The following is a 27,974-nucleotide window of genomic DNA, read 5'->3' on the forward strand; positions in this document are numbered from 1 at the left end:
TAGAGGGCCTGCTGAAGCACGCCACTGAAGGGCCCTCAAACCACAGGTTGGCCACCACTTGGCTAAAGCAACACATGGATATAAGTTTCAGGTAATCATGCTACCTTTTGTTTTCTTCACCTTTATTGCACAAATATTCAAAATTAAATTAAAACTGAGATTCGATATTAAATAAATTGAATAATAAATTGTACTATGCTATGTCCATAACCGTATTGCCATAGAGCCCCATTATTAACCAAAAGCTATCAAAATGAAGCTCACTCTCTGCGCTGGGTGACATGTTCCTTCATCACAGTAAACACGGTTAAACCGCTGCATGGAGCGAGCAGCTGGATGTGAGCCGAGGAGTCTGCCTCTTTGTGGGCGGGTCTCTGCAGGTTTACAGGAAATACGAGTATCAGGAAGTAGGGCTACAAACTTTTGTGAGTTTTGTTGTGTCGCCAAAAGTCACAATTGTGGCGTTTAAAATTTAACTCTGTTAAAGACCGGATACACACTGTGTTCCAAGAAAATCAGGTGTGAAAGCGTGTGAACGCCTCCTGCGTCTAAGTCTAAGGTAGGACTTAGTTGATATGATACTGTAGTTGAAGCGTTTGTCTGCATTGGAGTAAAAACCGACAACGCGTACTGTTAAACTCCAGTAAACATAAAACATCAACAGAGGAAAAGTCATTTTCAGTGTCTGAATGTATAATCTTGTTATGAACACAGAGGTGAGATTCATATCCACAGTATAAGGTCAGAAAAAGGAAGCAGTCTGATTGATACATGTGCTGTCACTGTAGTGTTGAATAGGCCTGGTAATAGCCTGTAGGATACTTATTGTAGCTATACAGATATTCCTAATATAAACAGGGAGGGCTTTACCCACTCCTCCATAGCTTCTGTAATGTATATCTGGTCTGTGTAATTGGTACAAATAGAAACATTAAGCCAGTGTTTATACACAATCAGAGTAAATGTTTGGAGAGTTGTGGAGGTGACATGCGGAGTTAAATTGGCTCTGTAATTATATTAACAATACATCAGCTATTATTACATTATATTATATATTTTTGTTTTATTATTTATTATATTATTGTTTTTACTGTCATTATCAGCACTACAAAAAAAAAATTTTTGGATAGTTACCTCCTTTGTAACTAGATTTTTATCATGCTTTTCAGCACATAAACACAAGACAGCTGCAGCAGCACCACAGTGCCTTAAGAACTGAACATCAGACTTAGATCTATGACATATGATGTACATATGATGTGATAAACTGTTGCTTATGAATTTTCTGTTGATTGACCAATGGATTAACTGATTAACTGGTTCTGCACTAGAAGCAATTCTCAGACTAAAGCCATACTGTTAGATTAATGCTAACATAACATGCTGATAATAACATAATAAATGCATTCACTTTTTGCAGTCAAGCACATTATCATGCACATTTTTGACATGGTAATGTTAGTATGTCAACATGTTCGAAGATCAGCTGAGCCTTGGTGCACCAAAAGATGAAAAAGTGCAGTTTAGATCAATGGAAACTTGGGCAGATGTCGATGTAGAGCTGAGTCTGAGATGACCTCAAACATCTGCTGTACAGACGATTAACTCTTTCGATTTAGATGACAGAAGGTGTTTTCTCTGATGCCATACGTAGACTAAACTTTTTTGTCCCAGCAATGGTAATGATATGTTTTTGTTTGCTAGTGTGAGCCTCACAGAGTAACCAGTATGATTGTATCTTTGTTATTTGTTGTGTTGGGTGTAGGACCAGCTGAGGAGACCATGAATCGAGTCCCCCTGCAGCAGCCGCAGAGCTGTGGCCCCTGGGAGCTGAAGGAGCGGCTGGGCACCGGAGGCTTTGGGAATGTCACAAGATGGCAAAACAAGGTACACAGTCCACACACATGTAACTGTGATGGGACACGATAGTAGATGGAATGACTGGAAATTCCTCTGGAAAGAGGATGTTGAAACCACAAGCTGTTAGATATTTTAAAAATGTTAAAGCATTTTAAGTGCTCAGATGCAAGATAACTGAAGTTACGCTTCAGGCATTCCTCAGACAAACATCAACAACGTCATCATGAGTGCAGTGAATACTTCCTCATAATGTAAACTGTTTGTAAATTTTGTTAAGTAAACCAATACTTAAAACCACTAGAAACAAGCAATAAAAAGCAAACAGAGCAATGTACAGTGTCACTGTGTTGTACAAGTCTGCGTTCAAATATTCTTGATACACTTCTCATTTTCTGTGTGACAACAGACTTAATCATTGTTTTAGGGTTATTTTTGCCTGTGATATTAATATTGTCAGGTAAAAGCCTGATATTTAATACATGTAACCACATGGGTATATTGGGAATGAGTCCTCACCGTTTTTGAAAACAGTATGACATCAGTCCAGGAAGCTTGTGCATACCAGTCCAGTAGATTGTAATGATATGACTGTAAGTCACAGGATGAGAGTTAACCTGGACACTATGGGAATATGAGAACGCCCTCTTAGTGGCCCTTCCTCTTCCTCCCTTTAGAATGAAACCTCAGTGGTGTTGCTCACACTCACGTTCAAGCCTTTAAACTTTAGTGATCCAGGCAGCATCATCATGGCAGCACAAGTCAGAAACTGTAGTAAAGCATTTCAGAATATGATCCCTCAGAAAATCTTTTCTGTTGCACTTTCATAAAGATTTTTAATAACCTCTTTGTTTACATAAAAACAACATCTGTTGACTGTTGCCTTGGTGGATGTGTCATTACATTATAGTTTGTTTATATACAATTAAATTCTGCTATTTACAGTAATCAAGGAAGTAGTGTTCAAAAACAGCAATGTATTGTTCAACAGTTTGCACAGCGCTGATCATCAGTGCCACCCAAGACTGGGTTATAGGAATCAATGGGAAAACACAGGAGGAAAGTGACGTAACTGAAAAGGGCACTGTGGGCACGTGATGACTAAACTTCCCTGAGAGGAAATTTCCTGTCTTCCTGTGTTAATGACAATAATGTGGGCTATTATTAGTTCACCGATCACATTATGGGAAGCAGGGCAGGTTCCTTTTCCTTGATGATGCCATGAGAAACAGGTAGTGAGATGCACTTGCGTTGCTCATCATTTTTGGCACTTCGGTTAAATGGTGGTCTGCGGGCAAAGGTGTGACCGTGCATGATTTGTACTCTGTCCCCTCTCTTTTTATTACCTGTCTGTCTCCATGTATCATCTAGCAGACATACCTTTTACCAGAACTGGAATCATTAGCTGATTAACTGATTAGTCAATCAACAAAAACTTCATTTGCAATAATCAAATAATCACTTAAGTCAGTTGTCAAGTAAAACTGCCAAACATTCAGTGATTCCACCTTCTCAAATGTGAATATTTACTGATTTTTCTTGTCTTGACATTACGGTAAATTAACTTTATTTTTGTATTTTAGACTGGTATTTGGAGAAACTGAGACATTTGAAGATGTCACCTTGAGCTGTAGGAAATCCTGACAGACATTTCCCACTGTTTTCTAATGTTTTCTAGACCAAATGATACATAAATTGATAAGATAATCAGCTGATTAATTGATTATGACAATAATCTTCATTTACAGCCCTATATGTGAACATGCAGTGAACTGTAACATAAAATCCCAACCATGAGGCCCACTTTAAAATATTTATTGAAATGCTGTTGCCTCTTGTTTGCCACTCCAAATTCAAAATTATAATTGACAATCTATTTTCCCTTTGTTATGGCCACCTCAAGATTGGTAATATACAACTGAAGATTAACATTGGTTTTCCATCCTTGTGGAATGCCTATAGATAATATATAAAACATTCTGTGTGTGTGTGTGTGTGTGTGTGTGTGTGTGTGTGTTTTCTCAGGACACAGAGGAGCAGATCGCTATAAAGCAGTGTCGTCAGGAGCTGAGCGAGAGAAACAAAGAGCGATGGTGTCTTGAGATCCAGATCATGAGGAGGTCAGTTTTACTTTCAAATGTGGTCCCTTTTGGCTCCACCACCCTTCATCTGTCATTTCCACATACCAGTCATGTGCAGGACACACAGCAGACACAGGGTAGCTTTTACCCAGACCCCTGAATGCCAAACAGTATTTCCTTTTTTTGCAGTTTGCAGTGAATGTGATGAGAGAGGACACAGGTCCCTGTTGTATGTTGTATGTATGTGTGTTAACCACTATGAGACCAAGACACACTTGGTATTCCTATTCCCAGTATTCCCAGCATTCCTGTGTTATAAGCAGAGATTTATGTGGGAGTATGTACCATATAAGCACAGCTCTGATTAGAATAAAATAGCTATCAACTAGATTTTGACAGAAGTTTTAAGATCATGCCAAGATCGTGTTATTATACACTTTTTATAGAGTCAGACATTAATTTAAGTTTTGGTAAAAACTCTCTAAAAAACCTCTTTTGTGACTCACAGTTTCACTCTTACAGAGGCTTACAAGTGGCATCCTCTGCAGTATAGAACAGACTTGAGCATCATGTCTTTCAAATCAATCATCAGAGATTCATTCTGTATCATGCAGGGAATGAAAAAGACCAGGTTTCCTAATTGTTTTGTTAGCTTTTTGTTTGAGCTTGGTATATTACCTAATCTTGTGTCTCTGTTTACAAAAGATTCAGGAGTCTCTTTCCCCACAGTGATGCATCTCAGTGTGTGACACATTAGTTTTTTTTTTACCTCAGCTGAAGAAACTGGTGATTTCCCCGTGTCTTTTTCCCCCTCCAAACTCTTTCATGCTTTTCCTTAAAGCCTGTTTTGGCAATGAGAGAGTTTTGGTTTGACTTGTTGTGACTCACTATGGTATATTCCATGACAAGCTGGGTGCTTATGAGTTAGACTTTTGAGTTTTACGTGCCCATCTGTCTCACAAGTTTTCTCAAAATACAAAAACTAAATTTGTATCCTGAAACAAGGCTTTAAATAATTAGAACAGCGTTGAGGTTTGGGTTATTTTGGTCTTTTGGTGGTTATTTCTGACAGGGTAATGTGCCGCCTCCTCATTTTGCTCTGGTTTTGGTGTGTGTTTAATTTCCACACACGTCTGTGTTGTCAATTAACGGTTTCACTTTTGGTGTCAGGTCACTGGAGTTTGATGGCAGCTTGTGCTGGTTTTGATTGTCTGTGAGATGCAAGATGTATATGTGTGTGTGTGTGTGTGTGAGTGTGTGTGTTTTGTTATTTTCTGGTGCAAACATGATTATAAAACCATTTTTGTCCTAGTCCCAATTTAACAAGTGTGTTGTTTTCAGACAGACACAACCACAGTCCTCCAGTGCACCCACGCTCAACTTGTGGAAAAACCACAGGGCAGGGGACACATACATGGCAATCTACCATTATATTATTATAGCTACTTAACACAAATGCACACATGCACATATACTGAAAAACACACCACTCTCACAATGTCTTTGAGTTATGATGTGTTTACAGAGCTTGTATTGGTCAAAACCGAGAAGAAAACAATGTATTTATCCAACAGTCTCATCCATGTTCAGTTCTTCATCCCACTCCTCCTGACTCTGATTCTACCCGCCTACCAAAATATTTTCAAATAAGGTCAAGAGAGGCAGAACGAAGATGAGAGAAATATTTTTGCTTCAAATCATATATGTAGCACTGCATCAGAGAGCGTCCTATAGTGACACAATATGTCTATAACACTTCTAATCATGTTTAGGTTTGTTTGATTGTTCACTAACCAAACACTGCAGGTCTGCAGGGAAATGTTAATGACTGATAATAACCTGTTATTCTAGTGAAAGCAATTGTTTATCTTCTGTTATTGTAGCGGTTACAGGACACTGATTTCATTTGCTACAATGTTATGGTTACAGTGTGAATCAATTTCCTGGCAGATCTGGTATCAATTTAAGTTTGTTATCTTAAAATTTCTCTTTTGCATGACCCTGGGACAATCAGAACCACATTGTTTCGGTCAGACTTTTGAGACCGTGAAGAATGAGACAGAGAAAGTAATAGGGCAGGTCAAAGAACAGAGGGAGGGGGGTGATGTAATCAGTTTTAAAGGTTATTAAGTAACTGATGAATAGGCTTGGGCGTAATTCTAAAAGTATGCTGTTTAAGATACACTCGATGGATGCTGCTGACAGAGAACAGATGCAAGGAAATAAAATTACAAGTGTACATCTCTGATTGGTATGTAGTGCAGGTGTAGACTATGAAAATTGATAGATTGTGTTGCTTTGTGAAAGTTGGTTAAGATCAGTAGTTCCCAACCTGGTGGTCACAAAGTAAGTCTGAGTTGTCTGAAGTCTGAATTGTTGGACTTTTTTTTTTTTTTTTTTTTTTTACCTCTTTAGGCTTCAAATAAAACCAAGAAAAAAGTGACTTACAGGGGAAGTTTTATTGACATGCAACCAGGGTGGCAAGTAGACATTGCTTCATTTTAATGAGTTACAAACCAAAAGGAATCGAAAACATGGGTCTAGATCTAGACATTATACATTTTTCCCAGAAATTTCTTCATCATCATCAAATCAATCCCAGACACTGTAAAGGGGGAGCTGACTGTACTGCAATTCTGACAAAGGGCAGCACAAGCTTCTTCATAAATCTTGGGCGTCTAATATGGCTGCCTTTTATGGCAGCTTTTGGCAATGTGTTAATAAATTATAATGTAAATTATAATAGTTGTGTCAAGATAAAGATATGATACATTGATGGAGCCCCACTGACTGATGTGTGCTCGTCTTTGCTCGCTCAGGTTGGATCACATGAACGTTGTTGCAGCCAGAGAGGTTCCAGAGGGTATGCAGAAACTAGTAGCCACCATTGACCTGCCTCTGCTGGCCATGGAGTACTGCCAGGGAGGAGATCTGAGGAAGGTAAAAGTCTGTGGCATGTCTAGATTAGAGCTGAGAGACCTTTGGGTTAAAGTGTTAAATTACAATAAATTAATAAGGAGGAGTAATTGTGTGTGTTGATAATCATTTTTAATCCACACGACTTTTTCTCTCTGCACCAGGTCTGAGTGTGGTTTAGCTTTGTAAATCTTAACAGCTGTGTGTATCAGGGTCAGAAATGATTAGGCTCATTAAGTTACTATGAAAAAAAATACAGGCACATCAACACCACAAATCTTACAGTTGCTCATTTTTCTTTGTGTTTCACTGAGTTTGAGATACTCAGCCAATGGCTTGCAGTTTGTTCCGGAGAAATCTGGTACGGTTTTTAATCCGAAACCAACTGATGAGTGTGCAGCCTGAGGCGATGTTGGCACCAGGCACCAGGCAGCCAGCAGAGGAGGAAAATGCCAACCATCACAAACCACGGTGTCATAAAAATTTCAAAGCATCCCAGATGGTCAAGAGCTAAGCAGTCGAGTTGGGGGCAGATGGAGCGGTTAGTGCGGACAGAGAGCGGAAAACAACACCGTCCTCTTTTGTCAGTCCGGCCACAAGTTTCCAGCAGTGGAACGCTTTAAAAATATATTTAAAGTAAATTAAATCAAAGTGTTTACAACAGAAGTTTCAATTGGCCAATTCCCCACTAGAGATGCTTTTAAAAATTAGATCAGCTGTGCAAAAACGGCTTGTGAAAAGGGGAAAAAGCTTGGATCTGAGCTGGTTCATGTCCTCCGATGTACGTCCAATCTTATAAACATGGAAAACAGCTGCTTTATAGAAGAATAAATGAGCAGAAAGTCCTAAAACATTAATAAAGAACACACATTAATGAACCTCTTTCCTAAGCCTGTTTCTGCTTGTATAGTTTCCTTCCCATGGTTTATACTATTCAGCTATCAAATGTCTGTGTTTGTGCTCTCTGCAGTATCTGAACCTTCTGGATAACTGCTGTGGAATGAGGGAGGGCTCCGTTCTGATTCTGTTACGGGACATTTGTAAGTATCCCGCTCAGTCTCTCCTGTGTTTCTTAGATACAGAGAGAGAGACTGATTGAGCTGGCAGTGTGATTAATTTTCCTGTAGTATGTAGTGTGTCGTCATGGTGACCAGTATCATGACGTCACCAATGACCATTAACCACCAACGTCTTAGTCACAACGGCGGCTGCTCACACTCACACGGGCTTACGTCAACAATCGGACACTCACGTATGTTTTTCACAAACATGTACGAACACTAACATCAACAGCGCAGTGTATATCACATGCTGTATAAACAGGTGAGAGAAAGGACACATATGGTATGGATCACTAACACCTTAAGTGGAGAGTAGAGTAGAGCAAACACACACACACACACACACACACACACTTTCACAGAAACTCCCTTTCCTTTTACCCGCTGGTGGACGTTTCCTGATAATGAGTGATCCCCTTTAAACTGCTTCACGAGTTACACACAGGCATGTCCACACCCACAAACTCACACTGTCACTAGCATACACACACACACACACACACACACACACACACACACACACACACACGTACACACGTTTAGGTAGGCAAAGGTGATGAGTTCCACTTCGTTGAACTCTCATTGCCAGCACACACACTAGTCACCCTCTGACGCAAGTGAAGTGACATTATAGCTTCAGTTATAAAACCTACTAGACTTTAACTTTGTTAATAGTTTTAAAGCTAAAGTTCATATATACGAGTCTTATCTTCTTATGAATCTTACTAGAGAGTTACTTAAGACCAGGCTGAAAAGTAGGGTTTCACTGACCTCTCTGGTTAAAATTTTCAAGCCTGTTTCCCCTCCGTCTTACCCATCCTGCTTTGTTGCACCTGTAACCACACCCAGCAGTGATGGCACAGACTCCTGGAGTGCATCTTTACAGCACTGCAGTAAGGTGAGAAGTTAGACCACAGGGGGTCGGCAAACACAAGATTTTCAGCCACTGTTAAGTTACTTTTTTTTAAAGTAACAAGTAAATTAATGCCCTCTGAAAATCTTGCTGCAGTGACATAGAGGTGAACTCCAGGGTGTGTCAGTGCACAGTGGCATCACAGCCGGGCGTGGTGCAGCGGAGCACACTTCTGACTGCATCGATCGGTAATGCTGGGTGTGATAGACTGAAAGTTGCAACCAGGGAGGGCAGTGAGTTTACCTCAAGTGAGAAAACTTGAGTCACTGTAAGATTTGGCTGAAAATTGAGTTGCCTTCAGTGGATGAAAAAAAGGATAATCTCATCTGGCAAAGTGACACAAACAAGAGGAATGTGATGTTTACATTACAGACAGACAGATACTGGATTTTTGACCCCCATACTATTACTGATTTTTCTCTTATTTGTTCATTTTTAGTTTTTAAAAATCCCTTAAATTTGATCTTTAAAGAATTGCAGTCACACTTTAACAAAATGAAGGTAGGTGCTCCTTGCTGGATAAAGAATGTATTGGTTATACACTGTTTATAAGCTGCCTCAGACATATCCTTGGGACTTCTGTGCTGCAGTTTCTTTCCTTTATATACTATCTGTAGTCATCTAATATCAGTCCATGCAGCTGCCTGGCCAATTTTACATGCAGCATTAACTTCTTTCACATGAGAATAAGCCATGAATCTTAGCCAGGTTTACAAAGAGAAATTCAGACTCATGCTGTCAAATGTTCCTCTAAATGTTCATAAACCATTCTTCCTTAAATCTTTTGCAATACGTGCATTATTAACTCTCCCTTCATCTTTTCTTCTGATTCTTGTTCTTCTATTTCTTCTTCATCTTTTTTCACCTCAGCTTCAGCTCTGACCTACCTCCATAAGAAGAGGATCATCCACAGAGATTTGAAGCCAGAGAACATTGTGCTACAGCAGGGAGAGAAGAGAGTGAGTTAAAGCCTGAAAACCATCTTGTTATGACAAATATACCCAAACCACAACAAAGAGGTCATATAAAGGCTTTTGGCCTCTATGTGGGTTATGTGGAATAAGTGCAGGGGACCCGTCTCTCTCACGTCCACATGTTTACACTCACCCGTCGAGCACAACTTCGCTGCACTGAGTATTTAATTTGGAAAACTTAATCCTTTAACTTATCCCTGTAGTCCTAACCTACAGGGAACGTTAGGGACTGCCTTACCCCTACCTTCTTCTGTGGGCCCCTTTTTATTTTGTTTTGTAACAAATCATAACATGTCATCCTCCAGCCTCCCATAGGACACAGGAAAATGAAAAATGTTATATAACTGGGGCTAGACACATTAAAGGGGTCATATACTCGTGTTTATGCACACTGCTGGGGTTTATAGAATTTTAACAAAACTGACTGACTATCTGCAGAGTTTATAGTTTTGCATGAACACTTGTTTTTGTCTTGCATACTAGCGACACAGAGGTTATTGAGACAGAAGTGGTTGTATGCGATTAAACAGAAAAGCATCAAAACTTGATTTTTGCTCTTGTGTTCCTGAGCCTGTGTGGATTTAAAGAATAGTTTAACTTATTCACTTCCTGGCAGGGAGTCAGATGTCAAACAGTTACTTCACATTATCCGTTTGTTTACAGGATAAGATTAAATAACCTCTTCTTCTTTGCTCTCTCCTCTAATCTTAGCTGATCCACAAGATTATCGATCTCGGCTATGCTAAAGAGCTGGACCAGAGCAGCCTTTGCACGTCATTTGTGGGAACACTGCAGTACTTAGTAAGTGATGAACTTTTCTCATACATAGTTTCCTCTCTGTATTCTAGACAGTAAAACCTTAACCTGGCATTTATTTATGCGTTCCATCTCTCAGGCTCCAGAGCTCATCGAGAGGCAGAGGTACACGGTCACTGTGGACTACTGGAGCTTTGGGACTTTGGTGTTTGAGTGCATCACAGGATTTCGCCCTTTCTTACCGACCTGGCAGCCAGTTCCCTGGTAGTACCACCTTTCAAAAATTCACAGAAGTCATCAGGAAAGAAGTGAAGTCATGTTTTCCAAAACTAGTTTGAGGGTGATGCCTTTCAAAATTTCCACCATTTGACCCTTCTCAAATATCATTTTCTCTTTGTTTTGCTCTTGCACCTCTGTGACTCTAGCCTAACTTTTGCAAAATAACCTGAACAATGCTATTTTTGAATGTTAAGCAACGATAAGCTTAATTCCAAATAAATGTTATCGTTATGTGATTGAATTACACAATGATTATGTAAATAAACAGGAGCTGTCAAAGTAAAGAATTGAAGGATATGGGTTGTGCCAACTTCAGCGGCCCTTGTGTCTCGCTAATATGATAGATGAAAGATATGAAGCTCCACAGGGGTCTTGGTTACATAGAGGAACTGGAGAAATTCAGGTTCACTTCCAGCCACACAACGCAGGTCAGAATGTACCATTACTAAATTGAGGGATCGGGGGAATTGGTAAACCTCACAAAAAGACAAAGATATGCAAACTCCAAACCGCAAGATATAGATCTTTTCTATAACTTCTCTATCTTATATAATCCACCTGTGTCTTTTTTAGGCACAATAAACTGAGGCTGAAGCAGGACGATGACATTGTTGTCTATGAAGACCTCTCAGGGGAAGTCCGCTTCTCCAAACATCTGCCCCAGCCCAACAACCTCAACAGGTGATTTTTAATCTGTGACAGACCCTCACATAAACATTTAAAAAATAATTTAATTTAAGACTCTTATTATCTCAGTCTAATGTGTTAACTGCTGCTTGACAGTCTCTTATTAGAGAAAATGGAGAAATGGCTGAAGCTGATGTTAAAGTGGTCTCCTCAGGAGAGAGGCAAAGACCACGATGCTACGCCCAGTGACTGCTTCTCCCAGTTGGAGCTCATACTGCAGCTCAAGGTTAATTAAGTAATTCATTCATTTATTCTTTCATGTTTTCTTTTTGTCCTTTTGTTGAATGTTATTCAGACAACACTGGTCTGATGTTGACAGAGTTTGCAAAGAGGTTACGTCTTTTAATCTGTAGTCCAGCATTAAACCACCTCTAACTTTTAAAGTCTGGTGAAATTTAATTGCTCAGACCAACACGTTTACTTGTTCTGTCTTCATGACGGTCGTCCTTCTCGTTTTCCTCAGCTGGTTCATGTCCTGAACATGATGTCTGCTAAGATCCTGACATACTCCATCTCGGACGAGGAGACTGTGGCCGACCTGCAGCTGAGGATAGAAAAAGACACTGGTATCCCTGCAGCCAATCAGGAGCTGCTGCTGGAAGCGGGATTGGCCTTGGAGCCTAATGGGCTGGCCACACAGTGTGCCATAGATTACACAGTAATATCTAACCCAAACACTGTTCACACAATGCCTCATATAAAAATCAGCAGCACAGTGTGATAATGGACTGAAACGTGTTATTCTTATAATTATTTATTTTTTAACCATGATAATATTATGTGTCTGTAGGAAATAGATGGGCGACGGACAGACTTGCCCTTGGTCTTCCTGTTTGATCGCTCCTCTTGCAGTTATGAGCCCCAGTTTGCTCCTCGCACCCTCCCTGAAAATATCCGCTTTGTTCGTAAGTTTGTTTATCTCAGCTAAGAATATTTTAAAAAGTACAATACCTGCACTATCTTGTTTTATTATGACTTTTTTTCATCTTTATGTCCATATCAGTTAGATCTGTTGAATGTGCTTTAGTGGTGTAAACAGTAAATAAGAAAAGAAATGATATCTGCTTTCTCAGGACCCTGTAGTAGCTTTCCAGTGGAAGTTTTGCATTAGGATTTGGATAAATATTTTTGATAAAGACACATTTTGTTCAATAATCTCCACACAACACTTGGTTAAGATCATTTACAGCTGTGGAGGCATATGTTTTAATATGAACCATAAACCTCAGGAGAAACTGTGACTTGCTAATAACTGAAACATCCATTGTTTCTTTGTCTGTCTCACAGAAACTGACCCTAAGCACGTTCTGGCTTACAGCCCTCTGAGGAGGACAAGCGGCCAGGCATGGCACACCATCCGCTCCCTGAAGGAAGACTGGCAAAGACTGCAGCAGGGGCAGAAAGCTGCCATGTAGGACACACACAAATACACACATACACACACACACACACACACACACCACACACACACACACAACATCCCATACACAACACACACACGTGCATTGACTGTTTGATAAAATAAACACGTTTCTTTTTCCTCTGTCTTTCAGCATGAGCCTGCTGAGACACAACTCCTCACTGTCCAGACAAAAGAATGAGATGGTGTCCATGTACCAGAGACTCACGGCCAAGCTGGACTTCTTCACCACCAGCCTTCACATAGACATGGACAAATACCAGGAGCAGACAGCCACTGGGATTGGTATTATGTCACACAAACATGTTTGTAGATAACAGGAAGTTTACATTACAACCGTTAAAACTGCATTTAATCTGTCCTTTAATTGTAATATTTTGTAGTTTAATTGGGTACTCCATTGTTTTTACCCCACGTAGAAAGTGCAAGTGAGTGTCTAGAACAATTCGCTTTGCCACAGACTAATTATAGTTTGTTTTTTTTTTCATTTGCTAGCGTCAGAGAAACTCCTCTGCGTGTGGAGGGAGATGGAGCAAACTGCTGTCAGCTGTGGTCAGGTAGAGTTGAGTGTGTTTCTGTATGTGTGTGTGGACAGAGTATTCACATCCACTTTTAAAAGACTAAAATCCATATGTGGGTGTCCAGGCCAAGGTGAGTGAACTGGAGGAAGAGATGATGCAGCTGCAGCCAGACATAGTGGATGTACAGAGGCAGCCGTGGAGGAGTGGAGAGGCCCTGGACACACTGTAAGCACGAACCAAACTCAACTGTTAAAACAATCACAACAACAAAAACGACTGCTGTGTGATCTTGAACCCTGCTCTCTCCCCCCTCTTTGGTCCTCAGAGAAGGAAAGGCCATGGAACTGTTCCGCAAACTCCAGAGAAAAGCCCAGAGGTTTGGATGTTTCCTACTTGCCACTCGTTATGGTGTTTCCATGAGAAAATAAACCTCGTTTTTAAAAGTTCTTCTGGCTTTCTTTTTCCCTCCCCCTGCCCAGACCAGAGATGTTCAGGAGACAGTCAGGAGGTGGTGCGCCTGGTGGTTCAGGCTGTGCAGTTCTACGAGAGGAAGCTCAGAGACTTCTACACACACCTCAGGTACCCAGGCACAAAACACATCATTTTTATTTAACTCTGAAAACAGTTCCCAGATCACACAAAACTTTTGTCCAAAGACAACTGTCCAAAGACTAAGCACATCTTTTGAAAGAATAACCAATAGAGTATGTTGTTGTGTTTGGGAAAATGTTGTTCAGGGAACTGAATGAGTCCTGAGCAGCTCTGTAGTTGAGGTATGTTAACTCCCATTTGAGAATTTGTGTATCTGTATATATAATCCTTACTGTGTTTTTGTAGAGGATAGGTAGGAGCCAATTTATAGGCATAACTACTGTGTCAGAGCTTTACAAGTTTGGTACTAGTGGTTAATTGTGAATGCATGATTAATTATTTGTATACAGATAAATGAGAGGTCCCTATAATGTACAATTAACACCACTAATTACTGGGCTCTGAGCATCCACACAGGTGTTTTGTGTTAATACCTAGCTGCCCAGGTTGAGGCAAAGTGAAGTTTTGTTCAAAAATTTGTCAGGTCACAAAAAAAAGGAATCGTCATAGTGAAAGTGGCCATCTTCCCACTGTACATTTTGACATGTCATAGCGGGAAAAACAAACAGGAGAGTCTATCTGTCTGGTATGTGGACACCCACACAGTCCTGTGAATAGGTCTGATGAGGCAGAATAAGTGAAAACACTTGCTGGTGACTTATTAACATTTACAACAGTGTGATGGCTACGTGTAAAGAAGTAAAAGGTGACAAATTTGTAACGGTTAATTAAGGGCATGCTGACATTTATAATTTGCTTATTATAAAGTGTAAAAATTCACAGCACTTTATTAATGAAAGTTATTCATTCTACATTAAGTCATCACATCTGTGGTTATAAATGTTTGTGAGTCACTAATGGATGACGTTGGACTTTCTTATACAAGTTAGGGGTGGTCAAATAATCCATGAGAGGAGGCTGTTTGCAACAAGGCAACCAACACAAAGAAGTAAATTTCCTTTTCTTTATTGAGCCATTATGTTTGTGTGTTGTGCAGTAAGACAGCTGTGTGCCGTCAGCGTGTGATGGAGCTGCTGCCAAAGGTGGAGGGTGTAGTCCAGAAGATGGCGGAGAGTGAACAAGTCCTGATGAGTCTGCAGGAGAGGCGACAGAGGGAGCTGTGGAACCTGCTCAAAGTCGCTTGTGTGAGGACACATGAACTGCTCATATACACAGACAGGGATGGCTGTTAATTGCATATATTTGTATGATATGAGTGTTTCCACAAATAATAATCATAGAATAGCAGCAGGTGTGCAAGTGTTGACAAGTTTCACTTCATTTGGATTTACCTCATTCTTAAGGACCAGTTCCATTATGTTTACACAAAGTGCGATCAAAAAGTTCCTAAGAGTGCACCTTTAATAAGAGAAAATTGTACTTGATTTAAATTTGGCTGCCATTCCCTTTGAAGTAGTCACCTTTTGCAGCGATACACCACTCTCAGTGATCCTGCCACACCAGGAACACTCCCTGGAAGTCCTGCTTTCAAACACCACCTGTGTCACGGTCTAATCTTTTGCAACAGTCTCACATCTTTTTGATTGCACTTCAGATCTACTCCAACACTTATCACTGGGAGTCAATAACTATAACCATAAGAATTTGTTTCATCATGTCTTCCACAACAAGCAGGTGCTGTATACTGTGTTAACAAACACAGAATAAAGTGCATCATCTTGTCTTGTGTAGAGCAAAGTTCGCAGCCCAGTGAGTGGGAGTCCTGATGGATTACGAACCCCCTCATCAGTGCCGCCTCTTCTGACCCCCAGACACAGCTTACAGCAGCTGTGAGTACATTCACACACACACACACACAACACACACAACACACTGGGGATTAAATGATTTTGATGATGTTTTCAAGTTAGGGTATAAGACTCATCTTTTGTAAATGTTATTCAGAGCTACAGAAAATAAACTTTTCACTTTTCGCTCAGCTATACAAATACAGAACTTTGATAATATTCCTGAATACATAAGATTTTTTGGTTTTAAAGTCATCTGCCGACTACTACTCAGAGTTGTGGGAGTTTTCTTTGTACGCTGATGATGTCCTACAAACTTGCCACTTTAATTTTACTTTCACACACACCAGCACTGCCCATTATCACTTGAAGACAGACATCATCACCAGAATCTTTGGGAGTGCACAAACACACGTCCTGTAAAAACACAGATAAATTGATATTATCAAAACCCTGAGTAACATCGTCATGAGTCATGGATCAAATTCTGGGTGTGTCTGCAGTGATGAGTCTCTTGTGGAGCAGAGCAGGACGTTTGAGAGTCGACTCCAGAGTTTGCTGCATGACACCATCCAGGAATCAGAAAGCAGTATGGAGGTACATCCACGCTCACACTCCCCACTTTCCTTCACACAACACACGACTCCCCTCTTCAGCTCCTATACTTGTCTTGTTTTGATGTCACAGAGCTTTTGTTGTTTTTCTCAGAATTATGTGGATGACTATTAAAATCACTGCCCTTTGTTTTTGTCCCAGATGTTGAGGGAGTGGACGTGGCTGAATGGAAGCCAGAGTTTCTCCAGTGACCTCTCTTAAATTGGGTTTCAGTCTCTGATTATATGTGGTACTGTGCTGCCTCAGTGTGGATGGGATGTCACACTACATGGGGATGTAGTACCAGCTGTTTTATCTGACAATGTGAATGGAGTAATAGCTGCTGGCACATATTTGCTTAATGAGATTAAAGGGTAGGTAAACCTACTCATTGCCAATATTTAGAGCACTGAAGCCAAATCTAACTCTGATAATAATTTATATCAGAGGATTATTATTTATTTACTGTAATGTATTCAATGGTTTATTTAAACAAATCATTGAATACATTGGAGTAAAATTGCACCTCATTATGCACAGATCAACCATTCCACTGATTCTGTCAGATGATCCTACAAAATTGTGTTTAAACTTAAACTGTTTGTAAAGTCATAATATTCCCTCAGTCTTAGAGAATGTGGAGAGGCTTGCAGACTGCACAAAGCTTCAAACTGGATCTATCTTGAAACAGCTGAAACACACAAAGAGCAAATATTAGCCTCAAATTTACGTATGAGAGAATTGTGAATGTAAATGTGTTACAGAATTGTAACCAGAAATATTTCCTGTCTTAGTTTTGAAACAACATTATTTAGTTACATTAGTTTCAACATATTTGGTGGAGTTTTTATTCAAAAACTACAGATTGTATTTTAAGACTTAAGCACAGTCTTCACAAGTAAAAAATAATGGGTTTTAGTTATATTCCTATTATAAGCATCTCTGCCTTGAACAGTGTGTTATTTCCCAAAATGTAAATGTGTATAAGTTTTTCTGTTTCTCACTGGACCATTATTTTTAATGCAAATTTCATTTTAAAAAGCCAATCATTGAACATGGGAGACTATAATAACTGTGAACATGATCATATTTTTTTTACATCCACTGAAAAAGATATGGGAGGTGGACACAATAACAGGAACACCTGTACAATAGGGTGCAGTCCAGTAACCCTGCAATAATGTAAAGAGTTGCAGAGCTTGTAATGTTAAATATTATATATAGAGATTGGGTATGTGGTGATGTTTGTAGCCATACTGAAGACAACACTAACATATCCCATTACTCTCGTTTTGATCCAAGATAATACACATGGTTTATGGTTTAAACCGTAATTGGTTTTGAAACATTAACTTGTTTTATTGAAACTATGCAAATGCAAAAAAGTCACATTTATAGATTTTTGTAAAACTGTGAAAACAGTTAGTAAATTAACTACATTTTAATTGCACCTTGATTGTATTATTGTGTTTTAGGTATGACTGCTACTGCAACATGATGCTGTGCAGCTGCATCATGATTTGCATCAAAGCTGTGCCCATCTTAATTCCAATTATCGGAGGTAGTCTTTACTGTATATAGATCATACAAAGTGAGAGATGTTACATCATCAAGTGTCTGTGATATCTTGAATTTCTATTTGTGTACATACTCTATGTTGTTAAGATTGTAATGTCAGAATAATCGACATTTCTGTCATCATTTCTTTTTAAAAAATTGGATTTTGTATCTTGAATACAGTGTCTTATTGTACTGTAAATGATCTTTTTCTTTGATTATTTTCCATTTTTCTGAGAATGAGGGCACAAGTTCTCTTCCTCCACTGTTTCATGCCAACCAAAAATGTAAAAAAAACAAAAAACAAAAAAAAACACCCATTAATATAAAGTTTTACATTCTTTATTCCATTAATTCAATAAAATTAGTTTGAGGTCCTAACTGTCGACTAACTTTCCTATACAAAGCACAGCACAGATAAAGTGAAATGTAGTGGGAAAGGTTGAACAGGTACAGGACACAAAACGAGACAAGACAAAGAGGTGACACAGAGCTCCAAATTGCCATCGGCCCTTTTTTTTTTTTTTTTTTTTTACCAAACAGGACCTGAAAAATAGACATTTAGGCAACTGAAGGTTCACAGTTTATCACTGTGTTACTGAGGTCAAGTGGTGGAATCAAAGTCGGTCCACTCAGTCTGAGAAAGATCAGCTGCTCTTTGTCTTTTCTGCTTAATTCTCTCCAGCTTTTATTGCATCTGTTTACAGTCACTGTACTGGTCAATATGACAATGAAGTCAAAAAAACGTCCCTCTAGCCTTAAAAGCATGCAACAAAACCACAATATACCAAAACAAGAGTCCTCTAATAATCTTAATACTGTCTAAAACCCAGATCATAACTGAACAAAAATTACCTGACCACACAGTCAAAATAAGAAGGTGCTTTGTATTTCATTTCAGAAAGAATACAGATACGTCTTTTAGACAAATGCTCTGTTAAAAGTGCACTTTGTCTGGTCAAACTGGTCTTGAGTAGCACATTATTTAGAGAACAGGGGTTTTGCATGATTTATATAACACATGCTCAAAAGTTGGTTGTGGGACCTGTAAATAATGTAAAATTTAAAAATAACCAACACAAAATAATGCTTGATTTCTTTAAAAATTACAGTACTGGAGGTCTTGGAGGCTGCTTGGGATTTAAGGGTTAAGGCCAAAGAATGTGTGTATTTGTGTGCATAAGTGTGTAGGACTCAGTGTGTGGGGAAGGTGTGTTTATATGCCTCTGACTGGACCTTTGTGGTGTCGTCACATTTGGGCTTTTTATTCTTCTCCTGTGTTGCTTTCCTCTCTCTCTCTCTCTTCCTGTCCGCCCTCCTGCTGAATCTTTTATGCCTCCAGCTCGAAACCCATGCCGACTTTGTGTCCACCGCCGTTCACGTTCTTCCCGTCAACCAGAGCTGAGAGGGTGAGCTTCACTCCTGCAGGGAAGAGTGTCAGATTAGGCATCAAGTAACCAAGCCTATGCTCTACAGATTTTTTTTAAGGTAATTAACTAACCTGGCCTGAGGGTTTGTGTGTATCCAACTCCAACAAGGCAGGCGTTGTTCACTTTGGTCTGTGAGGAGAAACAAAACATCATGGTCGGTGAGATGGTCATGAACATTAGGAGACTGGGAACTGAGCTACAGTTACATAATTTATATCATATCCTCTGACTTTTATTTAGCACCACCATAATGTTAATATGAAGAAATTTGGTGATCCCTTCCTTTCCATTTACTGAAATTAGCAGGTCAAATACTTGAGTTTATTACCAAATACCTGCAAAGCTAATAACATTCCCATTAGCCTAATTAGCCTATTGCTAATTAGAAAATGTTAACAATGCTAACAGGCTAAACTAAGATGGTGAGCATAGTGACTAATTTACCTGCTTAACATCAGCATGCTAACATTACCATTGGCCTCACTTAGCTCAAAACACAGCTAAGTACACTACCATAACTATAAATTCTTCAGTTCTATTTCTAGAGATTTTTTTCTGTTTCTTCCCAAACTGGGATGTATTAATTCCAGGTACTACAGTCATTGTCACTGCTAACCCTACTGGTGAGGATTTTCTTTATAATTTCAGATGCTTCTGTGATGTTTTGAAGTCAGTTCTTACAGACAGGAAGGCATCCTTATCCAGCTGGTATTTGGCTCCAATTCCAAAGCGTGTGTTGTTGCTGCCAGCTGTCCAGGCCAGGTGGACTGCTGTCTCCAAGTTGCTGTTCACCTTCTGGTAAATGGAGCCACCAAACTCTGTGCCGTCATTGCTTAAACACAAGAGCAAAACACATACACAAAAGGTGGAGGTTAGCAGCAGTGGATTTTTCTTTGAACTTCATGTTTCATCCTGGGGAAACGCTTCCTCTATCACTGCTGCCCTCCATCCAATGTGTCACTCCCATTTCCTGCCCTCTCTTCACTCTGATGCAGTGATGACTCACACACTGGTATGAAGCTGGAAGTCGCCGGCCTTGTATCCAAGGGCAAAGTTGTTCTGGGTCAGTTTAGATTTGGCAGTGTCAAAAGCCAACTGGTAGCCGGCCAGCCAGCCCTCGTAGCCCAGCACAGCAGCTGCGTGGACGGTGGGACCGGCCATGTCGAAGTCCAGGTCACATCCCACATTCACGTAGTCACGCTTGTAGCCAGTCTTCAGTTTGGCACTCTTCTTGCTGCAGAGGGAATAACAAGAAAAGAGGAAAAGTCATTTAGATAGCAGTGTTGCATTATTAATATGTTTGTAATATGCATCTACTGTATATCGACTGACTAATTTATTTGCTTTGCTGTCAATTTATTGAGGACATTGAAACTACTTTGCATTAACAGGATTGTTATTACCCAGTGTTGGGCACAAAGGATGTGTCCAGACCGAGCTTCAAGCCCTTAGCCAGCTGCAGACAGACAGGAGACACAGACTGTGAGCTAATATTTTATCTAAAAGTTGAATATATTCATGTTAGAAGCTAGTAAAGTACTTAAAATGACTAATATCCTGTTTGTTTGACTGCACCTGGTCCTCCATGGTGATTTCTGTGGTGAGAGTGTTGTCCGTGTTCCATTTCTGGTTGAAGCTGAGGCCCAGCTCATTCATTTTGTACTTGGTCTCCAGGTGGCCGCCCGACTTCCCTGTATCTGTGTTGTTGGAACCAGAGGTGGCAAATTCCTGCATGACAAAGAGGCATGGAGTGATGGGGGGGAGATGAAGATGGCAAATGAGATGGGAAGGTAAGCAGAAAGACACAATTGCCACATTAGAGCCCAGCTATTAAACTAAAGGCTGACAGGGTGAGGAAGCATTCAGGGAGAGAGAGGAGAAGAAAAAAAAAGAAGAAGAGGGAAACTCCGCTTTTGCTCTGCCACACAATCCTTGTCAGGTTTGTATGACCGGTTATTTAAAAGAGGAACGATACATTTTAAGATGGAGAAATGAGTCGAGAGGGAAAACTGAAAATATAGGCAGGACTGTGAGGGAGAGGCTGGTCGTGAGTTTATTTGAGGATCAGTGCTGTTACAGCTGCAGCAGTTTGGAGTAATGGTGTCACTTAGACGAACTACCGCTGCAATGAAACGCTTGGCAGAAAGCCTGCACACATTGTCTGCACACAAACACATAACTGGTACCACTGGCTTACCCTGCAGTGCACCTGTGTTTAATCATTGCATATGCACAAACATTCTCTCTTACCATCTGACAGGAACGTCCCAAAGACGAGGCAGAAAAAAGAGAAAAGAGAGAAAGTTAGGGAGAACCATGCAGAGTTGCATGCAGGCAATTCATCCGCACAGTGGGAAAAATGTAAAGCAGCGCTACAGAAAGCAGAAACCTGTGAGTTAGGACACAGAGAGAAGATGTTTACAGTGTTTTTTTTTTCAATGAGGTTTTGACTTTTATGGCACGTGGGAAACTCTGCAAGCGCTCATTATGGTTTTACCATGGCAACATGTTAAGAGCAACACACACAATCACACAGTGTGTCTGGAGCTGACTAAACACTGTTTTTCCCTCAACATGATACAACATGTTGCCTGAGGAATAAGACTTAGGAGCATACTTGTTGGGCAGACAGTGTTGCTCTGCTGACTCTGTATGTCGACTGAGAACGTGTCAGGTAGAAAACACATTCTGACATGACATGAACTGCTGCAAGTCAGTGAGTCAGCCATTTAATCTATAACACAGAGTGCTGAGAGAACGGCCTGAACATGAAATCTAAACACATTAGGCTTACAGAGACAACAGTAGTACTTACAACACCACTCTGGGACTTGGTCTTAACATCCAGCTTCAGGATTCCATACCCTGGGGAAAAAGGACATTTGGGAAATCTTAAAAGGAGAAAGGATGGAAAATCACTTACATCCTTGTCCTGCATAGCATGGCTCTAAAACAGCTGCAGCAAATATAAACAGTTTGCGTTTATAGTGACAGAGAGCAAACACAACTGTTCTCTTAATTTGGCATGGAGTGATCTAAAATGGTTAAAATATAAGAATTTTCAAATTTGTTGATGTTACCATAGCCCTTGTTGAAGATGTCTTTGGCAGATTTTCCCAAGTCAGCGTATGCAGGAGGGACAGCCATTGTGCCTGAGGAAACAAACATCCATTTTGAAAAATCTTTGCACAACAATAAAACACACATACAAATACACTTCACTATATTAGGGGGGATACTCCAGCAATTTAGTGATGCACCTCCAGTTGCAGAGATTACAACTTGATGGTTAACAAAACAGCAATGACAAAAAAAGTGGTAGCAGAGCAAATATCCTCTTTTTTTCCTTTTTTTTGTCCCAGCATGGGCTAAGCTCCACATATGCTGGATCCTGTGCTTCCCATGATGCAACTTGATAACATCTTTAATGAGACCCTACCTATTAAACACTCATACCTTTTCGCAGGATATTCTATAGATTTCCTGTTAAAAAAATTAAGTCTCAAGACCAAACTGAGACAACCCTGTCATTTATTATCATAGATATTAGTTTTATCAGTGACGCAGCAGTATTCCCAATGAGGACTTAGCCGGCCAATAGAGAGTCCTTTTAAATCAAAATGCTAAAGCAAATGCTGCAAACAAATATGGAGATGTGCACCTTTGTGGAAGCTTAGCAGTGCAACTCAGACAACACTTCTGAAGGCATAAATAAATGTAAAGAGCTATAATTCCCTCACACACAAAGCACTGCAGATAGGATTTTCTGACAAATGTCTGCTTGCAAACAATCAGTATACATCAGTATGCATATTTGCTGATCAGTTGGGAAAGCCTGATATCCAGCTTCTCTCCTCCCCCTCCATCTTCCATGTGAACCCTATTGATTGCCTGGCAGCGGTCCATTAGCAAGCAGAGGAGGTTGTTAAACTAATGGGACTGATTCTCTTGGAGGGAGGGACTAGAAATGTCAAGGAGCAAATATTTTAAAAGACCACAGACACGTCCAACAGAGAAATTTTGCTGCCATAGTCACCGCTGTATTTGAACATTAAAAACATCCTCATTATGTTATGCTTGTGGAGGGAAAGATATACAATCTGTATGAAATACTATGCAAGCCAATGCAGTAGAGCTAACATAAGCAGCAGGAGCAAGTCTGGTTAGTCAGCAGCTACGAGTCCTGCACACCACTGCACTGCACCGTAGTGCTTCAGACAGTCATCAGGGTCCCCTGGGTCAGTGCGTGTGTGTGCACACTTTTTCTGTGAATGTGAAGATATTTTTGACAAGGTGACTTTGCAGAATATCCTGCATTCACTTACAACCTACACCTGGATTAATATTTTACTACAGGCTCGCCTTCTTTCTTGGGCTTCTGTCCCCTCACTGCTAATCTCATCTTTTCTGCAGTGGAAGGAGAAAAGACATTGCTTGGGGTAATTCAACTTATATCAGCTAATGCATCAATGATTGACCAGGGGCAGACCATCAAAATGTTGTCCCTGCAATCCAACAAACTGAAACTGAGAAAAGGGTAAAGATGAAACTTCAGACCCAAAGACTTATCATCTTCAGATCAGGTCTCTAATGACAATGTGGCCAAAGTGCAATCCAGGGACCCTGATGATATGTCATCTGTCTCTCTACATACAAACCCCCCCACTCACCATGTCCCTTGGGTGCGTGGTGCTGACATGTCACACAGTGGCCTTTGTTCTCTGCCTGCTTGCCTTTTCCTGTCTTGTCCTGCTGCACCTTACCCGCCACTTCTTTCTCTGCCATGTCTCTTCAGACGAGGGAAGCGCAAGGAGGGACAATAGAAAACTTTGGCAAATAGTCCGGCACTGTTTCCACAGCAGCAGTGCACAATATGTGGGCTTGTCTGAGAGCGGCTGTGAACATTAGCATGTTTCTTTTAGCATGCATTCAGAGCTCAGAGGTCTCCTCTCTATGCAGCAAACTTGCCAACTATTGCATCACATTATACAGTATGTGCACAGGCCAGCAGATGATGAACGCATGTACTTTGTGCACAGCATTTGAACATGATAAGGCCTGTGTACAGTCCCTGTATGGCACTGAGAGATGGCATTTTTATCAGACAAAGAATACTGATTAGCTGCATGAGGGGTACAAAATGATGAGCTAGTGAAATACAGAGGCCTCTGTGCTCCTTATACAAGAGAACAGAAAACACAGCACATCATACAGATAAACATCTGTCTACAAGTGTTACATCAAGAGCATGTTAAAGCGCCTATAATGCGACTTGACATCACAATGTCATTCACCACTCATGTTTTCTAAAGGCAAGATGAGCAGAGTCCTGTATGAACAGCAGTCACTCTCCAAATTTGTCTTTTCAGAGGTGGTGTAGTGTTTAGCCTTGTTTTCCAATCATAAGTATTTCTTTATAACATTTAATGTTCATGACTAAATAAGCAACAGTCAGAGATGAAGTTCAGAAACATCCTTAGTTCTTTCTTTATCCTGCATTAACTGAGTTTTTCTGAAGCAAATACAACACTGACAAATCATCACCATTTAAGTTAATATGGTGAAGTTGTAAGAAAGAGATTTGCTTATTTACACATGCAGCATTTACGGCCACCATTTTAAATTTAACACTGAAAAATGCAGCCAATCTCCTTAATCAGGACTGTGTGGGTGTGGTTTGATCATAACCTGAATGTCAATACTGGAAACATAAGCAAACAACCTCACAGCTGTCGTTAGGATCTGATTCAGATGTTGCAAAACTCTGATCGCTGCATTGAGGTATGTGAGCTGAGACCTGCCCGATTCAAACCAGTGAAGAACACAAATAAAGCTTAGTAAGTCTGGTTTAACCCTGGCAGAAAATGTTCTGTTCTTGTGGGACCCCCCTCACTCACAGAAGGAAACTGATTGAGAAAATTGGTTTTCCGGGCCTTTAAGATCTCCATCTTTCTTCCACACGAACACCTAACCATGGCTCACAGTACTCTGTGTCAAGAAGTCCTGTCTGTTTCTGCTGCCCAGTGTTGCTCTTCATTTCTCAAACACTAAGCAACTGTATGCCACCTGACCTGCATTTTGCTGACCACATGCAATCCCTGTGCTGTCTTTGTCATTTCACCCAACAGACACACTCTTTCTCCACTCTGTACCCCCCTCACCTCCTTCACCACGAGGTCCATTTTTGACTCTTTCCCTCCTAGCCTTCATCCCTCAATCTCAACACTCGGCTCTATATTTAGCCCAGGTGAACCTGACACTACAACACGTGTGACTAGGGTTTCAACATGTGTCCTCCTCCAGGTTCAACCTATTAAAACCCCTATAAAAATGGATGTATTTGTCTGTACTGTATGTCCACAGTGTGTTTATACACAAGCACACTCATGCCTCTCATCTTAACATTTTCAGGAGCTGCAACCAGATGACAGCCTCAGCTGAGCTTAAAGGTCAAAATGGCACCTAGAATCAACAGAAGTATGAAGATGGTGGTTGTGGTCGTCAACAATCAAATACAGACAAATAGTATCTTTATAATGCTGTATCTTTAAAAAAAACTGTCTAACATCTTGGATCATAATGAACATGGATAAAATTTTGTGCCATATTTTCAGTCCATATATTTGAGACATGCTCTTAAAAACCAGGTACAGCTATTAATATGTTATACATACCACTGCAAAATAAGTGTAATTTGCCAATTTTTAATTTACTGCTGTTTTCAGTTAGAGAATTGTTTGCTCTCTCACAGGACACTAGTGTGTTACATCAACTCTGATTCATATAAAATCAAGGCTACTCCTGCCTCTGACTAGATCTGCAACATCCTATTATTATCACTAAATTGCCACTGAAATACTCAATTCCTCTGTCTATGAAATATCGGAAAATAACAGCAAACTGTTTACTTCTATCAATTAATATATCAAACTTAAAAGGTGTTCACTTTGTGCTGATATAAACTGGATAAAAGCCACCAATTCTTTGTATTTGAACAGGTGAAGCCAGTGTGTTAGATGTTTTTACTTGAAACAAAATGTCTGATTAATCACACAAATTAACACCTGTCATACTATTTAAACAACTAACAATTAAAGCAATAATTTTAATGTGTGCAATTGCTGACTAACAGCAACCAGATTAATAGGAAAACACAGGATAATAGCCTAGCCTTGCTAATGACAAGATAATAAACCCCTCCAAAAAAACTGTAAAACTGTGTAAACAGGCGGTTACCCAACACTGCCGTCTGATAACGTGAAGCCATGGCAAGTGTCTGAGGTATATAACAGAAGGAATGTGTGGGTGTGAGATAAGTTCAAGTGTGGTCAAGTTACACCAAGACAATTTATAGCTTGAATGTAAAATGCATGATGTAGTGATGTATTTGCTTCACTGTATGCCCTGGTCCCAATGAGAGGCACCTATAGTGGACTGCAAAGTTAGACTAGTGTTGTGTGTAAGCACCTTTTTTACCAGTAGACTTGGTCATTTCATGTTTATTGCATCACCCTGTGTTGTTATTAATGAGTTTTTTCAGCTGAGACTGCCTGGCATTTGGTCAACAGGCCTGATTTCAGAACTTTGGATAGCGACTGTTAAAGAAGAGTAAATAAATTACCACAATTCCCCACCAGAATTACTTATAATCGGTTCAAATAACATAGGTTTCAATTTCACTTATTCCTCCCAGGTGACCTTGATGTATAATTTCCCTCATACATACTCAGTATGGGTCACTGCCAGTATGTGTCTACTAACACTGAATAGACCGTGTAATTGATTACCCAAAAAGGAGCATGCGTAAAGGTGGCAGTGCCACAAGATAGTGGTCCTTGTTGTGTACCTGCTCATTCACAGACCTTGTGCTCGACAGCAGATAAGGCCTTTTTTTAAAGATTTATGGCATCAGGTCGCCCTGTCCCGTAAGGGGACGGGTGTTTTTATTTGCCAGGTGCGCCCACCTCTGGTTTTCCTCTGTTCGTCTGTACGTCTATTGTGTGCTTGGCCACCACCATTGTCTGCAACACTTACCTTACTAAAACATAATCTCTACTTTTAAGAAATATAAACCAGATGTTGCACCGTAATGTTAATGCACGCCACTTTAAAGCTTTATACAAAGTGGGACCATTTTTTCCTGTGTCGCCATCGCTGCTCGACAATCAGTTATGGACAGTAAGCTTCCATTTGTGGAGAATCTTTATAAAGCAGTTCACATTTAGGAATTTCAGTTTACTACTGGGATATACAGGCCTGAACTGGCATTAAAACCCTGGCATACTCGTCTGCTGCACTCCCACCCCTTTCTGTGTGACTCATATCTCACTGACAGTCCAAACGACAACACTGACAACAGCTAACCCGTCGTGCAGATAAACCGACATAAGTCAGTAACTTTATGAAAATAACAATTTTTTAAAGTCCGTTATTCCTTACCTTTATTTATGGGGCGGAGTGTGCAGAGTTTCTCAGCGCTGTTCGGGGCACTGTGAAGGAGAAAGCAGAGACAAACAGACTGGGCAGGCGCGAGTCAGACCTCCAGCTGAGGGCGGGGCCGTTGTGTAATTGACATTGAGGGGAAAAAAC

General features: G+C 40.2%; 2 protein-coding genes across 4 annotated transcripts; one reads left to right on the top strand and one right to left on the bottom strand.

Annotated features, from left to right (window-relative positions):
- The first annotated feature begins 369 nt into the window (after positions 1-369).
- Positions 370-18,489, top strand: ikbkb (inhibitor of nuclear factor kappa B kinase subunit beta). Its single transcript, XM_018673653.2, is given in 23 exon segments — positions 370-559; positions 1,766-1,887; positions 3,883-3,977; positions 6,758-6,878; positions 7,825-7,894; positions 9,699-9,787; positions 10,514-10,603; positions 10,698-10,822; positions 11,411-11,518; positions 11,621-11,750; positions 11,988-12,182; positions 12,315-12,429; positions 12,812-12,935; positions 13,078-13,229; positions 13,440-13,501; positions 13,590-13,690; positions 13,791-13,824; positions 13,826-13,841; positions 13,945-14,044; positions 15,054-15,201; positions 15,749-15,846; positions 16,308-16,401; positions 16,561-18,489. Coding segments are annotated over 22 exon segments (2,232 nt in total). The 5' UTR covers positions 370-559; positions 1,766-1,782; the 3' UTR covers positions 16,621-18,489.
- vdac3 (voltage-dependent anion channel 3) lies at positions 18,282-27,957 on the bottom strand. Of its 3 annotated transcripts, none has more exons than XM_051075327.1 (10): positions 27,825-27,944; positions 24,056-24,280; positions 22,466-22,537; positions 22,201-22,250; positions 20,961-21,113; positions 20,789-20,841; positions 20,392-20,619; positions 20,067-20,217; positions 19,457-19,514; positions 18,282-19,377 (listed from the first exon to the last, which is right to left on the bottom strand). In XM_051075327.1, exons 2-10 carry the CDS (start codon positions 24,168-24,170, stop codon positions 19,286-19,288), a joined length of 972 nt encoding a protein of 323 aa, XP_050931284.1. In that variant the 5' UTR covers positions 24,171-24,280; positions 27,825-27,944; the 3' UTR covers positions 18,282-19,285. The 3 variants fall into 3 exon arrangements, with proteins under 3 accessions (XP_050931284.1, XP_050931285.1, XP_018529239.1); XM_051075328.1 differs by having other exon boundaries at positions 24,056-24,172; positions 27,825-27,899; XM_018673723.2 differs by lacking the exon at positions 24,056-24,280 and having other exon boundaries at positions 27,825-27,957.
- Between the last annotated feature and the right edge of the window lie 17 nt (positions 27,958-27,974).

The sequence above is a fragment of the Lates calcarifer genome, linkage group LG13, assembly GCF_001640805.2.
Source record: "Lates calcarifer isolate ASB-BC8 linkage group LG13, TLL_Latcal_v3, whole genome shotgun sequence".
Lineage (NCBI taxonomy): Eukaryota > Metazoa > Chordata > Actinopteri > Centropomidae > Lates > Lates calcarifer.

Bases quoted from the DNA above. Each gene is read 5' to 3' on its own strand.
- vdac3 (XM_051075327.1), bottom strand. From the start codon at position 24,170: ATGGCAGAGAAAGAAGTGGCGGGTAAGGTGCAGCAGGACAAGACAGGA. The intron at 21,114-22,200 runs GTAAGTACTACT...TTTGTCATGCAG, and splicing joins CCAAGTCCCAGAGTGGTGTT to GAATTTGCCACCTCTGGTTC. The intron at 20,218-20,391 runs GTGAGTCATCAC...CTTGTGTTTAAG, and splicing joins TTCCAGCTTCATACCAGTGT to CAATGACGGCACAGAGTTTG.